The sequence below is a fragment of the Siniperca chuatsi genome, linkage group LG8 (genome assembly GCF_020085105.1).
Source record: "Siniperca chuatsi isolate FFG_IHB_CAS linkage group LG8, ASM2008510v1, whole genome shotgun sequence".
Lineage (NCBI taxonomy): Eukaryota > Metazoa > Chordata > Actinopteri > Centrarchiformes > Sinipercidae > Siniperca > Siniperca chuatsi.
In genome coordinates, this window is record NC_058049.1 from 13,352,973 (window position 1) to 13,369,652 (window position 16,680).

The 16,680-nt window shown below is 40.1% G+C and overlaps 1 protein-coding gene and 3 non-coding genes across 7 annotated transcripts; 3 read left to right on the forward strand and 1 right to left on the reverse strand.

The window, feature by feature from the left end:
- Window positions 1–300: 300 nt before the first annotated feature.
- Window positions 301–15,769, reverse strand: fermt3b (FERM domain containing kindlin 3b). 4 transcript variants are annotated; one of them, XM_044205152.1, is made up of 15 exons: window positions 15,627–15,769; window positions 13,983–14,143; window positions 11,822–12,055; window positions 7,692–7,808; window positions 6,749–6,917; window positions 5,827–5,929; window positions 5,629–5,736; window positions 5,015–5,149; window positions 4,559–4,605; window positions 4,268–4,392; window positions 3,270–3,376; window positions 2,851–3,072; window positions 2,425–2,549; window positions 1,647–1,788; window positions 301–1,151 (listed from the first exon to the last, which is right to left on the reverse strand). In XM_044205152.1, the coding sequence occupies exons 2-15, from the start codon at window positions 14,104–14,106 to the stop codon at window positions 972–974; spliced, it is 1,938 nt and encodes a 645-aa protein (XP_044061087.1). In that variant the 5' UTR covers window positions 14,107–14,143; window positions 15,627–15,769; the 3' UTR covers window positions 301–971. The 4 variants fall into 4 exon arrangements, with proteins under 4 accessions (XP_044061087.1, XP_044061088.1, XP_044061086.1 ...); XM_044205153.1 differs by having other exon boundaries at window positions 13,983–14,107; window positions 15,627–15,726; XM_044205151.1 differs by having other exon boundaries at window positions 15,523–15,719.
- Window positions 10,031–10,102, forward strand: trnaw-cca. The gene has a single exon. It is a non-coding gene; the product is annotated as a tRNA-Trp (tRNA).
- On the forward strand, window positions 10,587–10,658 carry trnaw-cca. Its single transcript has one exon. It is a non-coding gene; the product is annotated as a tRNA-Trp (tRNA).
- Window positions 13,220–13,291, forward strand: trnaw-cca. Its single transcript has one exon. It is a non-coding gene; the product is annotated as a tRNA-Trp (tRNA).
- Window positions 15,770–16,680: the final 911 nt, after the last annotated feature.

Consider the following 16,680-nt stretch of genomic DNA (forward strand, 5'->3'; position numbering starts at 1 on the left):
GATTACAGACAGACACACTGACTGCTGGCAACAACCAGCCAGGCTTTTACTGTAAGTGGAGGAATGAACCTTTGAAGACACATTGTATATTATGTGTGGTTAGTCACATGACTAAGTATGGGAAAGCAGAGGATGCAGACACTGTGGTTTCAGTTAACGGACTGCTTCTAACAGTTTCTTGTAAGATATGGACACACACACACAGCATGTGAGGGGAGATAAATGGTGCAAAGCTTCCTGTGTAAGAAACAGAAATTACCACCATATGTCACAACCATAAGGAGTGAACACAACAGAGAATGAAAAGTGAATTGCTGTATTTATTTTAATAAATGTTTGTTTATTCATAAGTTTATTATGGAAAACATTCATTAGCTTGTATTTTCCTACTCATGATTGTTGATTCTTAGCTGTAATAATGTGGCTGCTGTAATGCGCCATCAATTTTTAACTAAAGTCTAAGTGACAATAAAACTGCAGCTCTGGACAAAGCAAGGCTTTCTATCCTGAGCGACAGGAAGTCTGGATACTGCGGGGCAAAAAAAGAAAAGTTGCTGCCAGCTGATCCAACTGTTGATTTTACATTTTCATGAGTTTGACTGTCAACTTTGCTGATCCTGGACCAGATGTCCAGCAGTTTGGCCCAGCAGCAGTCCATCCTGAAGTAAAGGAGAAGTCAGCATGAGGACCGCTGGAGTCTTGAACTGTCTGAACACGTTAAGTCGTCCATCCACTGATCCAGCACAGTGTGTGTGTGTGTGTGTGTGTGTGTGTGTGTGGTTATATAAACACTTGGATGGACTGACTTGGTGGGTTGTAACGCAGAATATCTTATTTTGACCATTTGTTGTACTGTTCTGATGTTTTTGTGGTTGCCTGAATGGAGCGTGAAATCCTATTCCACATGGTTTTCCACTGTTGAGACACACAGGAGATCTGATGTAGGTGGTGAAGGGTTATATGTTTTAGTCTTAGAGAGCTTCATGGCCACCAGTCAGCTTGTGGAAAAGCTCCTCATTGAGCGTGTCGCTCTTCTCGCGACTGCGTGTCGACATGAAAATGTAACCTCCAATAAACTCGTGAACGATTTTGCAGTCGGCGGTTATGCAGCTAAAAGCAATGTTGACGTTGCCTTCAAATTCTATGGCCACCTGGAGGAGTCGGAAACACACACAAAGTAAATGAGATTCTCTTAAAATAAAAGCTGAATTTGGGGTATGAAAAAATGTTACAATAGTGAAATTGCAAAAAGTGACAAAATACAATATTGATGTTGTATTAGGGGATCCTTTAAGAGTTCAGCTCTGCACTGTTAGAACTGTAACACTCTTCATTTTATGGGTAGTGTTAATGAGGTCACTCTTACATTAACAGCAGGGTTTGAGGATTAGCTGGAGTTCATGCTTGTTTTGATTAAATTAAAGAGTCTTACCTCACTCTTCCCTTTTTTGACCTTGTGGTAAGTTATCACAAATAGATTTTATTTAAGATTTTGTAAGATAATTTTGTATATCCCATTAGCAACAGAAACACAGCTTTGTAAGGCCTCTTTAGCTAATTCAGTACTACATATAACTCGAAACAAAAGCTTGAGATCTTGCAGACTGTTCTCCCAGACAGAAGGTGGATGAAAGCATTATTATCACCTGTCGTATGTCCCAGTTGACATTCCACTGCTTCATGTTGTTGTAGCGCCACGTTTTCACCACATCACCCACACCCAGGTCAATGCGGATCAGACGGTTGGGAGCAATGCCCAGTACCTCATCTTTCCGACTGCCCTTAAACCTGTGGGGCAAAAACATCTTCAGCTTCTTTTCTTTCAAAATCTTGTTGAGACAAAAGTCAATGTTTAATGCTCCAAAACTATCAACATCATTTTACATTACTATAATACTCTGAGAGCAGGGACTGCTTGTTTCTCACATCACACAGCAAGCCTGTTTCAGAAAGTTTCTCAAACCAGCACCTTATCAGCAATTCATCTGCAGAATTGTGTCTAGGAGATAGTGACGTGGGGTTAATGACTAGAACAGCTACAATTTGTTGACAGGAATTTAAAACATGTTTTTAAAAAAAATCTCTGCATGTGAAAGTTTTAAGGATTTCAGTTTGCTTTATTTTCTTGGCCTTAATTACAGTTTTACAGCCTTAAATTGTGTATTTTCTTAAAGTACCACTGCTAGTGAGTGCTGATCTGTTCTCAAAAGACTCTCTTTAACAGTAACCTCTACATTTATGTTGTTGAAGAGTAAATGTTTACTTACATGTTGCTTACTTTATATATTTACCCAGTTACACTAAAATGTAACTTTGATAGTTCTAGTTTTCTCGCTTTTCATGCTGTGACAAAATTGTTCTCAATTGATGCTTATTGGCATTCAATAAAATCTGAAAAGCTTTAAATTGAACTTTAAACTTAACCTGACAACGACATATGAGAGCCCAAAGTCAGGCAGGGCTTGCCAGATCTGCAGGAAGCGCATCACTGCGTCCATCAGTGAGAGCTGAGCCACGTTCTGGTATGCATCCAGGATACGAGGGGTCAGCTGGAGGAGCAGGCACAGGGTAACAGGTGAGAGGTAATTATTTTTTTGCTGGGCACCGGTTTCAGCTGCAGAACTGTTCAGTGAGCTCAAATGTGCAGTCACCGTACTGCTGTCCAGAAAAATGATTAAGTTCATTTCAGTTGATAGTTTGGCCCATTGGCCCATGTCCTGCACAGTATATTGGGATCAATAAATGAGAAATTGGTGTGATCCAATAGTCTTGAACTCTGCTGTAGCTGACATCACATTTACTATATTTAGTCTTTTTTGTGTCTGTGTACAAATTCCACCTCTCCTGTACCTGTTTGGCTTTGTACTTCTTATGGTAGCGTGGCGATACCAGACTGTGAGTATTGATGCTTTCATCACTGGCAGGTGCGTTGCCATGGGAACCGGAGCCGGTCTTTTGCATAGCCAGGAAGGAGCGGATGCTCTGGATCTCGCTCTGGAAACTGCTGTCGGCCAGACTCTTGCCTTTAGAGCCTAGTCGACATGCAGCCATCCACTGAGCGTACTGCTGCTCCTGGAGGGCGAGAGACAAAGACACAGGGCACAGAGAGAGAGAGAGTGAGTAAGAGACCTGTGAGCTTGAGATCAGAGAGGTGAGATAGTGAGACAAAGATAGAGGTGATGAAAGAGGATATGGTGGAAATGACAGGATGTCACATACAGAGATGAGGAGAGACGTGTGTGTGTGTGTGTGTGTGTGTGTGGCCTCACGTTTTCACAGCGCAGATAGACCTCATTCATGCCTTCAGGCGCTGGTATCAGCAGTCTGATAAGGAACTTCTGTGCTGCCACGTTAACGTCCGGAGCCACCTCACATCCTGTGTGCAGGATAAATATCAAAGCAATATGCAATACTGAAATTTGACATTTATGGGTTAGACATAGAAGTGAAGCATGGTGGGAAAAGATATAAGAGCGACATGATGAACACTGAGTCAGACTTCCATGACATCTTGAGTATCCGGTCCACGCCTCAGCCCACTGAGTCATGCTCGCAGTTAATTTCTCAATTTATGCATTACTGTTATAGTCTTTTTTTAAATTTTATTTGTGTTTCATTTCCTCTTTGAGCCCTGAATCTTGTTTTTAAAAAATCCGCCCTTAAAGGTCCAGTGTGTAACATTTAGGAGGAGCTAATGGAATACAATATTTATTAGTATGTTTTCATTTGTGTACAAGCACCTGAAAATAAGAATTGTTGAATAAGTGTTTTTTATCCACATAGTGAGTGTGTCCCCTTCCACGGAGGTCACCATGTTGTACCACCATGTTTCTACAGTAGCCCAAACGGACAAACCAAACACTGGAGCCTTTGCAAGTTTCACGGCCACCGTAGTTTCTCCTAGACGCTTGGAAGGGGAGGGCGAGGCGAGCGGTATTCAAATGGTTGCAAACTGCAATTTCACCACTAGATGCCACTAAATCCTACACACTGGACCTTTAAGTGGTTCAAAGAACTGATCCAGGATTACCAGCGACATCATCTCGAAAACAGACTCGAGAGCAGCACTCACTTTGTACCATATATGGAAAGCTCTGTGTTTGTGTGTGTTGCAGTTTCCTTGTAAGCATTACATTATGCTGTAACATGCGGTAATTTCTCAGCAGTGAACACAGAGGTGAACCTTCTATTGATAACTGAGTACATTATTGGTGACATAGCAGGACAAATATCATAATAATGAAAAATACAATAATATATTCAGTACCTTTGAGGTTAATCTGTTGAATGGGCTCGCCAATGCTCTCCTCTTTGCTCTTGAAATAAGAGATGGAGGTATCCTGGAACTTGAACCAATACTGCTTATATCCCTTCAGAGTCAGCCTCTTTGGCCTGAAACATATAATCACTCAATTGCTCAGTTTCACCAAAACAGTTCATTTTTCAATATGTTACCTATCCACATTGGTTAGAAAATGGAGCTGCTGGTGCTTTACTTTAACTCATCTGTTTTATAGGCTATGCTGATGCTGATGGGTGGTTGGAATATGAATCTCACCTGAATATCTTCAGATAGTCGTTGAGTTCTGGTGCAGTCATGTTTTCCTGGATGAAAGACAAATAATTTTTTCATTGGATAAAAGAATACCCTTCTCTCTCCTCTTTATTAAATGTATTGATTGGATTGTCTTCGGTGCTCTCCGCATGATATCCCTACTTGTAGGTTTTGACATTATGTTTCAAACAAACTATAGAATGTAGAAGAGTTACAGTCAAAAACAGTTTTAGTCTGTCAAAATCATTGCAGGTACAAAAGTTAAATGTACTACAGTAATAATTTTAATTATTGCAAATCTCTGACCCTCCAATAATTAAAAAAGAATATCTTAAAAGATGCAATTGCAGATGAGGATTTAACACAAATCAATTTGTTGAGTCAGTGTCTGCTGCTTCTGCCTTAATTCTGACAGTAGCTGACTCTCAGTGACAGACAAGCACATCCAATATGTCTGACCAGCATTTCAGATGCGGAGCTGCTCTCTCCCTCCATCTTGACCTCCAGGGACTGCAGGGCGGAGTCCAGGTCGTCCATGGCTGCATTGGAGCTCAACATCTGGGGCTCCGATTGAGACACCTTACTGATGTGGTACTGCAGACGTTTGGGTGTAAGAGAGGAGAGTGACAGACTTTTAACTATGTACTGGATGTTAAAGGAGAAAACAAGTCCAATTGTGTGCTATTTCTAGCTGTATCATCTGGATACTCAAATAATTTTTTGAACAGAAGCAGTTATTTGTGAGAAAATTAGGACTAAAAGGATTTTTTCTAATTGACACTTGATCTGAGATTTGATCCACTGTTGACATGGTGATTTTGCTGTCAAACACAGTTTTGTGGCTCAGATCATAAGTGTTCCTGTATTTATTTATCAAATATTATCAGACATTTTTAAATTTAGCCTGTCAAACAAAATAGTGATCATATGTCTTTGACAACATTTGCATATAAATATGTGACATTTAAGAGGAATGGTCCACTTCCTATACTTTATTGTCAACATTTAGGTTTTTTTTTAACGTTTCCAACCCTGTCGACACACATATTTCCCCTTCAGCAGCAGTTTTCTACCTGTAGCGCTCCAAACAGCATCATCTCCTCCTCGGTGCAGTCGATGTCCTCCAGCAGGATGGCCCAGCGCGCCTGCTCATACAGCTGGCTCAGACGCACAGCATCGTACTGCGCGGCAAGAGAAAAAGAGTCAAATCAAGAGAGGAATGCAATGCCAAACATACACACATACTGTATCTATAAAAACAACACACACACCTTGGGTTCTATGTCATAGAAGGCAAAGTATTTGAAGCGAAGCCAGACTCTGTCATTTTCTTGGATCCCCTGCTGCATAAGACAACGGGATGAGTCCAACCACCTGAGAGGGAACAAGTATATGTTTATGAGTTTACATGTAACATACACATATATATATATATATATATATATATATATATATATATATATATATATATATATATATATGTATGTATGTATATATATATACACCACAGTGTCTGAGAGCTATTGTACAATTGTCTGCACAAGCTCTCATTTTCCTGAGAAGTCTAACTAGCTAAACAACATGCTTCTGTGTAAGCTGGATATTACAGCTCTCATTCGGACAATAATTGCCCAAAAAGTCTAACTTGTAGCTTTGATTTTTACTATGTGTGTGTGACCGCAGGAGAACCTAAACATGATGATATTATTATATTTGTACACAGTGTTTAAATCAAAGGATAACTCCTATGGTTAGATTTTGACATTTTGAGAGAAAGGAGGTTTGCGGGAACACTTTAATGTACAATATGTGCTTGAATAGTAAAAACTGTGGGACTGTAGAGTTTCAAAGTTATTGTTCTTGTTTTATAAGCCACAGCTCCTCACTATGATGTTGTCATAATCTTCCTGTTGCTGGTACTAACATAAGACGGTGTAGTCCCTCATTCGTCCAAGAGTGTTCTATCGTAGAAAAGGTTTCAGTCGTAGTCACCTGGACACTGTTTTCAGAATCAAGACGTTTGGCTCCCATCCGGGAAGTCATTCTCAATTGTGACACAATTCTCACAATTGAGAATGACTTCCAGATGGGAGCCGAAACGTCTTGATTCTGAAAACAGTGTCCAGGTGACTACGACTGAAACCTTTTCTACGGTACTAACATAAAGGAAGGGTTTACCATACAGATATGTACCTGCCATGGATGTGGGCCTTGTCCACCACGCTGGCTGGACGGTACTGCTTGGATATGACCTCGGGGGCGGGGGGAGGCTGGGTGACTGACAGCATCTTGTAGATGGCCTCCATCTGAGGTGAGTCAGCAAAGTGAGCCGGCATGCCGTTATACAAAGAGGGCTGGGATGCTGCAAAGGAAGTGTAGGAAGGTTACAGTCACATTTTCCAGGGAGTTCACTTTGTAGACATCAGGAAAAAAATGACCTCCTGAATATACTCACTTTCTGTTTTAAAGTGCATAGTAGCTGCTTAAGAAAATGGCTGCTAGGTATTTTAGACTCCATGATTAATCTTCTCCACCATGTAGATGCTCTGTGTGTATGAAGCCTTTTGAAGAGTGCTGATCTCAGACCTCATCATCCCAAATACCCAAATCGTATCTCAGAGGCAAAACTGACTCTAGATTATTGTTACCACATATGGTTCACCTAATTTGCTGTGTCTATGCTGAGACCGACAGTGCTACGGCAAGGACATGATAGCATTTTCTGTATTGATGGTACAGTCATAATGGGAGGATTGCATTAATGGGAAGTCAAAAGATAAAGTTGTAAAAATTAGATTTTTGACAAATAGACTGGTGGAATTGGGGGTAGGAAATAAAATCTTTGATCTTGGCGGTTTTTCAACGATTTTAAGTCTTCTGAACCCTCATATTCTAAATGCTCATTTCTAATGCTTGAAACAAAGTTTACTTTACTGAGCGAGGTAAGGGGGTTATAATGTTATATGACCTCCCACCCTCAAGATTTTCTGGTTCACAATTTTAATGATTTTAAGTCTTCTGCATCTACTTATGCAAAGTTTTGAAAGCTGAGGTCTGAATATTTTTGCCAAGAGCCACCAGTTATAAAACATGTGCATGTCAAGCCTGAAGTGTGAATGAAGTGTGATGAGTGTACCCGAGGAGAGGGGCACCTCAGTCAGGTCGTAGATCTCCTGAGCCGAGTCTTTATCTTTCTTCTTCTTTTTCTCCTCTACGGGCCGAAGGAGCGACAGCTCCTCGGGGTGACGGATATCTGTGTAGGAAATGGATGCAAAAGTAATTAGTTTTATTAAACAATCAATTATGTCTCAGCTATAATACTGGCAGAAATAAATATGTAGAGAAGGGACACAACAGACATTAATCTATGATGTTGTGATAAAATTGCATCATGTGTAAAGGATCAGATTATCAGATAGTCTTACAAATACATTAGGGCACGATCATACTGTGCTCTCCCATCCTCCATAAGAGTCATTCTGACGACAACCAGAAAATGTTTTGTCCTCGTCCTGGTTTGGTTCTAGTTTGGTTAGTTAGCTGATTAGTTGATTAGCCAGGCAACTCCATTCTTAGTGAGTCGCAAATACAAATACTGAATCCGGATCAGAAGGTTGTTGTGTTCAAATCACGTCAGGGTCACATCATTCTGTCTAGTTCTGTGCATTTAATTCTGGGTTACTCAACAGGTGCAATTATTTACAAACAATCGGGTCAATCAGCAGTGTTGTGATTGACCGTGTAGCAGTCTGACTCCAGATCAGGTATTAAGTTAATCTTTGATATTGTGATAAAATTGCATCATGTGTTATTATCAGTTACAATTCAAACAACTCCAGCGTCAGTGAGTCTCACAAAGACATTAGGGCACTATCATAAGCACAGGAAAAAAATGTGTTCACACAAAATCCAAACCTACATGGCTTTGTGTGAAATAGTGATTGCCCCTTAAACCTAACAATTGGTTGGGCCGCCCTTAGCATCAACAACTGCAATCAAGCATTTGCGATAACTTGCAATGAGTCTTTTACAGCGCTGTGGAGGAATTTTGGCCCATTCACCTTTGCAGAATTGTTGTAATTCAGCCACATTGGAGGGTTTTCGAGCATGAACTGCCTTTTTAATCTCATGTCACAGCATTTCAATAGGATACAGGTCAAGACTTTGACTAGGCCACTCCAAAGTCTTCATTTTGTTCTTCAGCCATTCAGAGGTGGACTTGCTGGTGTGTTTTGGATCATAGACAGCAGAATTCATGGTTCCATTTATCACAGCAAGTCTTTCAGGTCCTGAAGCAGCAAACCAGCCCCAGACCATCACACTACCACCACCATATTTTACTGTTGGTATGATGTTCTTTTTATGAAATGCGGTGTTACTTTTACACCAGATGTAATGGGACACACACCTTCCAAAAAGTTCAACTTTTGTCTCGTCAGTCTACAGAGTATTTTCCCAAAAGTCTTGGGGATCATCAAGATGTTTTAGGCAAAAATGAGACGAGCCTTAATGTTCTTTTTGCTCAGCAGTGGTTTTCGTCTTGGAACTCTGCCATGCAGGCCATTATTGCCCATTCTCTTTCTTATGGTGGAGTCATGAACACTGACTTTAACTGAGGCAAGTGAGGCCTGCAGTTCTTTGGATGTTGTTGTGGGGTATTTTGTGACCTCTTGCTGGTATAGCAGCTCAGCAGACTCTGTGGTGCAATGGTAGTGTGTCTGACTCCAGATCAGAAGGTTGCGTGTTCAAATCACATCAGGGTCATTGTTACGCCTGTATCTTTAATTATGTGTTTCAATAATACATATATGATCTATAAACATTAATCAGTTTGTAAAAAGGTAGCATGTTCAAATCATGTAACTTTACCATGTGTACTCTAATGTTCATGTAACTGCCTTGTTTTTCCTTCCTGTATTAGATCACAACATCACAAAGACTCACAAGACACACAACAGATATTTAGTTTATCATGTTCAAATCACGTTATTTTCCCATGATTAGTACATGGCAGAGTGCACCTAATATTTCCAAAAGAGAGTTGTGGATGTGTAGTTACTCAAGAGTTGTCTAGAGTTGTGTATACTAATGTTCATGTAACTAAATGGTAGTATGACTTTGTCTTGATGCCTGTGTGTTTCGCACATGGATAATGTATAAAGTACCGGGTTTAGTCACACAATGTTCATGTAACTACCTTGTTTTGCAGTGGTAGCACATCTGACTCCAGATAAGATGGTTGTGTGTTAAAATCATGTCTGGGTCAAAACCTCTGTTTACTCTTGAGCAGTATGTTGTATTTCAGTGTGTTATAGTCCAGTTGAATAATAAAGGTAACGGTGAGGGTTAGCACTAACCAACATTACCACACCTTAAGTTTATAGGGGTCACAATGTTGTGCTTCTTTTAAACGGAAGTGGCTACTATTCAGTTCTTAAGAAATCAAAAAATGGGTAAGGCCAACCCAGTTCCGCAGGCTCTGTGGCGCAACGGTAGCGCGTCTGACTCCAGATCAGAAGGTTGCGTGTTCAAATCACGTCAGGGTCACTGTGTCTCCTGTATCTTTGATTATTTGTACTCAACAGGTTCAATAATGGTAGAAAAGGTTTCAGTAGTAGTCATCTGGACACTGTTTTCAGAATCAAGACGTTTCGGCTCCCATCCGGAAGTCATTCTCAATTGTGAAACAATTGGACGGGAACTGGAAATTTAAGCTACTCTGTGTTACATAAGCCCTGCCCTCAGGAAGGAATCTGCCTGAGTATCTGTTAATAGCTAGTTTCACCTGAAACTGACCTAATGGTTCCAAGATGGCCCAGTAATCAGGCCTATTGTTTTCTGGTTGCATCTACTTCATCACTGTTAAGTACCTGATTAGCATGTGACCAAGGTGATAATACACTCTGATAGACTTTGGGCACATTAAATCTCAGACCACCATTTCTGTTCAAAGAGGGGTTATAAACATTAATCAGTTTGTAAATGGTCAATCGGCAGTACCATGCCTGAGTATTGGAAACCCAGTTTAGCAGGCTCTGTGGCGCAACGGTAGCGCGTCTGACTCCAGATCAGAAGGTTGCGTGTTCAAATCACGTCAGGGTCATTTATACTCATACTTAAAGTGTTGATATAACATTAGATTTACATGTAAAATTAATACTAACCTAAACTTGGTACCGTGGCCCATCTGCAAATATGAAAATAAGAGCTTTCTTTATCTGTATCTCTGCTCCCTCTAAGCTGCTTTTCTACTGACAGATTTCATTATTTCCCCATTCCCTGCTGCTTTTCAAAACCCTTCCAGTCTGCTGTCACCTCCTGGGGATTTCTGGTGAGGAACTGAGACTAAGAAGTGCCAAAATTAGACTAAATGAAAGCATGAAGCAGATGGCGAAGGTCTTGTTTTCTGGCAATGGTGTGTTTGTGTCGTTACAGCCAATTAGACTGCAACATATTAATGAGACACTTTTACACATCTCGGAGAATAATTAGGTTGTAAAGAGCTTTTACAGTGAGTACTCACAATCATCTAGAACATGGAGAAGGAGAGGTGAAAAAAGGAACAGTTACTGTGGATGGAAATATGTTGGATATTGTGGATGGAAAACTCAGTTTACCCACTGTTTGATCTGAAAATAGAGTCAATGCATCTTTTTTAAATTAAGGGTTTTAAGTAATGGTTTAGTTAAAGTATGTCTTGTGTTATGTGGATTTTTGGCGGTTTTCGTGCCTTAAGGTTGGAGGCAGCCAAAAAGAAAAAAAAGAAACAGAAAGAAGAAGAAAGTAAGGAAAGAAGGAAGGATGGAAAGAAAGAGATAAAGAAGGAAGGGAAGGAATAAGGACCGGTCACAATTTCTGACAGATCATGAACCAGAAAATGTTTTAATATAGACTCTGTGGTGCAAAGACAAACAGTTAGAAAAAACAGCATTTTAGAAAATCAATTTAGAATAACAGAATAAGGAATAACAGGAAGGAAAAAGGTAACAAAACAGGGAAACAAGGACACAAGGAAACGAAACCTGGAAAGAAGGAAATAAACAAGGAAACAAAAGAATGGAACAAGGACGGTGGGAAAGGAAATGAAAGAGGGAAACAAGGACACAAAGAAGGAAGCACAAGAAGGAGAAGGAAGGAAGGAAGGAAAGATAGAAAGAAGGATGGAGAGAATGGAAGAAGGAGGGAAAGAAGGAAGGATTCAAGGAAATAAATAAATAAATAAAGAACAAATGGAAGCAGAAAGGAAGAAAAAAGGCTGAGACTCACTGAGCATTCTGCAGATGCCCATCACGGTCTGGAAGACGGGGTTGGAGAAGCAGGCCCGGAGCCTCAGGGTAATGCCGCTGGGCAGACCCAGCTTCAGGGGCTTGTGTTGGGGCATGAAGAACAGCCGGGCGTCCGCGTGGATGCCATATTTCTCCAGAGTCCAGGCTGTCCGCAGCAGCCACCGCTGCTTCTGCTCCCACCACAGCGCATGGTCCGACCAATCACGCTTGATCTCTGCAGAGGACAGATACAAAACACATGTTGCTGCTGAAAGAGTTAACATCCATTAGATTCAAAACTATAAAAGCCATGCAGTGACTTTCACCAGTTATTGTGGTTGAAAGTTTTTACATACTACTTAGAAAAACTGATATGACTTAAATGATTACCCTCCTTTTATATTTTTAAAGAGACTGATTTTAAAACATATTTGAGTAGGCTACTACTATAAACTTAAAATGCAAAAATTATTAATTGGCCAAAAACTATTACTGTAACTATACATTTACTCCAGTTGTTTTTATTTTTGTTATTCTTCTTTACTTTCCCTACATTTTGTTTTTTGGTGTAAAAGTGGAACTCCATGGGACCTTATTTCGTAAAAAATATGTACGGTAGTCAGTGGCGAGAGACAAATAACTTTTTGATCCCATTTGAATTGTGCCATGAATTAAACATATGATGTTTGTCAATTTAAAATATTATTTTTCAAGTCAAGAAAGTCACAGTTTGTTGTAAAAGTGTTGAACTATAAGACTGCGTCATGGCTTTGTCTTGATGCCTGTGTGTTTCGTACATGGATAATGTATAAAGTACCGGGTTTAGTCACAGGAGCAATGGTCTTGCTCGTTCTTTCGCTTTGATTTGCTGCATAAAACCCAACAGGTAAGCTAACGCTACAAGGGACGGCCATGTTGTGTCGGTGACGTATTTTGTGTGAGGAGAGATGTGGTTCGATGTAGAGATGTAATTAGATGTAAAACTAAATGGTACTATGACAAACTGCGACTATCTTGACTTGAAAAATTATCTTTTAAATTGATAAACATCATATGTGTAATTCATGGCACAATTCAAACAGGATCAAAAATTGTATTGTCTCTGCTGCCATTGACTACAGTACATATTATTTCTGAAATAAGGTCCCATGGGGGGACACCGGAAGGGGAGGGCTTCGCCTCTGTTTGTACACTGGCGATGATGTAGCTTTCACACGTCACTCTCTTTCGGCAGGTAATCCGTGGCCCTGTCCACACCCCATACCAGGGTTAGCTGCGGATGGTCAGTAAATAACGTTAACGTTACCTTCAAACTGTAGTCTGGCTGCCTGTTCAACCATAATGTCTTGTTTTCTATTTCTACACTAGTTAAATACAGAATAATGTGATAATTGGGACCGACTCTGTGGCGCAACGGTAGCGCGTCTGACTCCAGATCAGAAGGTTGCGTGTTCAAATCACGTCAGGGTCAATCTTTCTATCGCTCACCCGATTTAATGGGTGGTCTTATGTGTCTTTCACCGAGCAGGGTCAAAAGGGTGGCTCTTTTCTCACCTGAAGGACTGGACAATTAAACTGACCGTTACAAAACAGCTTAATATTAAAAAAAAAAAAAAAAAACAGATTAAGGGTGAGATAGATAAGTAAACACACATTTTTAAATGTCTCGTTGTACGTTGTCTTGTAGCTATGAAAATCGTCAAACCATGAACAATTTTAAATACGATATGGGCAGTTTTACTGGATAAGTTACACCAGCGTTTCATTTTGAAAAGGGAGTAATATCAGGTACATTTGCTTCTCAAGATCGTAATTCAGTTTAATAAAAGAGTGTATGGCGCACGTGAAAAGAAGACAGGATGGGTGCTGTTTGTGTAAAGGCACATGCTGAAGATACTCTGGTTGTTGCTTGGTACAAAAAGGTACAAATGCACCCTTAAAGAAGAATAATTAAAAGCACTATCTGGGCAAACAGAGTATATATGTTATACTGGTAACACTTAAATGATGCATAACTAATGCATGCAGGATGTATCATGAATTCCTGTTAAAGCGTAACCTATACACAATACGTGTCATTGCAAATTATAACTATTTTTAGTCTGTTTACTGTGACTGAGAGAAAGACTGAGAAAAACAGAGACAGACACACAGTGACCCACGTGTCTTCTCCACCAGCTTTAGGATGACCCCTCCGACGTGTAGGTCAGATGCCACGCTGAGGGTGACAGGTGGCGCATCAGGACCCAGGTCCTCCACTGTGACTGACAGGTCCCACGCCGCCATACTGGGAGAAAGAGAGAGAGAAATGCAGGAGACAGGTCTGACAGAGTAGAGCAGACGGATACCAGAAGAAGAAGAAAGCAGGAAAGACAAACGTGGAGAGAGAGAGAAAGAAATGATAGATTTATTAACATTGTAAAACTGATAAATTGTTATGTAAGGCTGCTCAACAAATGCTCTTTAAATGATCTATTATGCGTGCCAAATGTCATTTTTTGTGTTTTTCTTTAGCGGAAAGATGTGACAGCTCTGACAAAGCACAAGAAGAAGATGAATAAGACTTATAATTAATCACTTCAGTGAGGTTATTCTTTCATTTGTTTTTCCACCACATTGATTCAACTGCCAATACAATCTCTTCAGGTCGACATGAAAAATGTTCAGATGTATCATGATTGAATGTTTTAGCGATTATTATTTTAGAGACCTATATATGTCACGAGTGAGAAATTGTGCACTTTGATACATGAATAAAATGCCAGAGGAAAGCATTTAAAAACGCTCTAAAACAAGACAGAATAACATTTCATGCCTAATATATGAAAGACAATTTCAGTTCTACTACATATTAATGTTTTCTGCATTATTTCACATCAGTGCAAAAAAAATGACTAAGAAGGATATAACTGCTGTGAAAAGTTGAATTACATATGCCGTAACTGTAATAAACGACATTTAAACCATGTAATCCAACTTGATGGACATGATAATACAAAACCTGCTTCAATTTTCCAGGACATTTCAGATATTAAATGAGACAAAGAGAGGGTAGATGACCTGTCAATCATACTTCAGCCAATCAACTGTGAGAATAAAACTAACTCATGGTTCGATATCACATGATACTGAGTTGCACTGACACACACACACACACACACACTGGATAGGGTGAGTTGATGCTGACATTTTCTGTGATGAGCACTTCCTGTTTCTTACTTGAACTATCACCAGGGATGCAAACTTCCGCTTTCTGACCCGCCCAAGGTGAAATGTTCATCCAATGCCAATGCACTGACACTGCATGTGCATGAAAGTGGAAGCCCATCTTAACTATATTACATTTAAGGATTAAAATGTGAATCTTTTCCCCATGTAGCTGTATTTTTAAAGACTAATATCACAGACAATGGTGTAACAATGAAAAGATGGCATGCCTGCACCCCTCCTTACCTCTTTTGGAGGCCTAAACTTTCTTTATCTGCATGTTTCTGAATATAAATGTAAATATAAATCTGCAAACAGTTCACTTTTTACATTGGACTTTGTCGAGTGATGTGACCTAAAACATGACCCCACATCTGTATATTTAATACAAAAGCCTCACACATACACACCCTGCCCTAACTCTCTCTCTCTGCCGTTATGCTTTCTCCCTTTCTCCCACGCTGTCACACGCACACACACTTTGAAAGAAAATACCGTTAGTTTCCTCCGTCCGAGGTTTTGAGAAATGGAAATTGGGGCACTCCTGAGCCTCCGTCAGATCTCTGAAGAAGTTTCACAGGCTTTCTGTGAGAACGTACCTCTCTTGGGCTGGGCAGGTTGTGGTCTGTGTAGCTGTGTCTGTGCTGCTTGTGTCAGTTCTGTCAAGAAAGGCTTGTTCCTTTTTTTGTCAGTTTCCGCCAGGCGGAAATGTGAAAAGGGTTCAACTTTTGACTGACAGGCTGTCTGAGTGATGCATATTAGGCAATGTGTGTGTGCATGTGCAAACAGCATATGTGGGAGACTAGATATGAGATGTTAAATGGACAGACACTCCTCTCTTTGTCTTTTTATCTTTCTTCTCCATTTTGGGACTTGCAAGCACACATACAGTAGATTGATTAGTGATCATATTTTGTGTGTTGCAAGATCAGCGATGAGTAGTTTTAGGGTGTGGGTTATGAATCCTAAATTTTAGTAGCAGCTTTTGTTGCTTTTGTTGACATGTCAGATGCAAAGTAAAGCATGATTCGGCAAAGGTTTAGCTAGAGTTAAAGAAATGACAGCAGGTTTAATGCTCTACTACATACTAATAATTTGGATCAATTCAAATAAAAACACATAAGCCTCCTGTCTATGGAACATTTCCAGATTATCTTTATGTCATCATATATTAATTAGTTCACTGGTTTGATTTGGGGAAAATAACTACCTCCAATTAATGATCTAACCTACCTTGAACAACAAACGTCACCAAATGTTTCTGGCATTTACTTGTATATTCCGCTAGGGGGCGGAAGACACACTGTATCTTCGGGGCCATAGAATAATCTTGTTTATAGTCAGGGGGTCGAGTTCAGTGTTTAGAAGCGATGATGGTATCTTTTTTTTCCACCAACGTCCTGCTAACTACACAGGGCTAATGTTTAAATTGACGCTGTAATTAGAAACAGCTATCTTCCAAGACTCACGCCCAAACCACGCAACTTGTTATAACTATTGTATTTACTAGCTTGTTTGGTCAGCCGTCATCTGTAATACCAATATTTCCGACAGTCTTGAAGGAGGCGTAAATTTGTGGCCGTTGGCTTAAACCGAAGCCATGCCATCTGAGTCGGGGTTTACACTGGGTGTGAGACTGAAAATAGCGCAGCG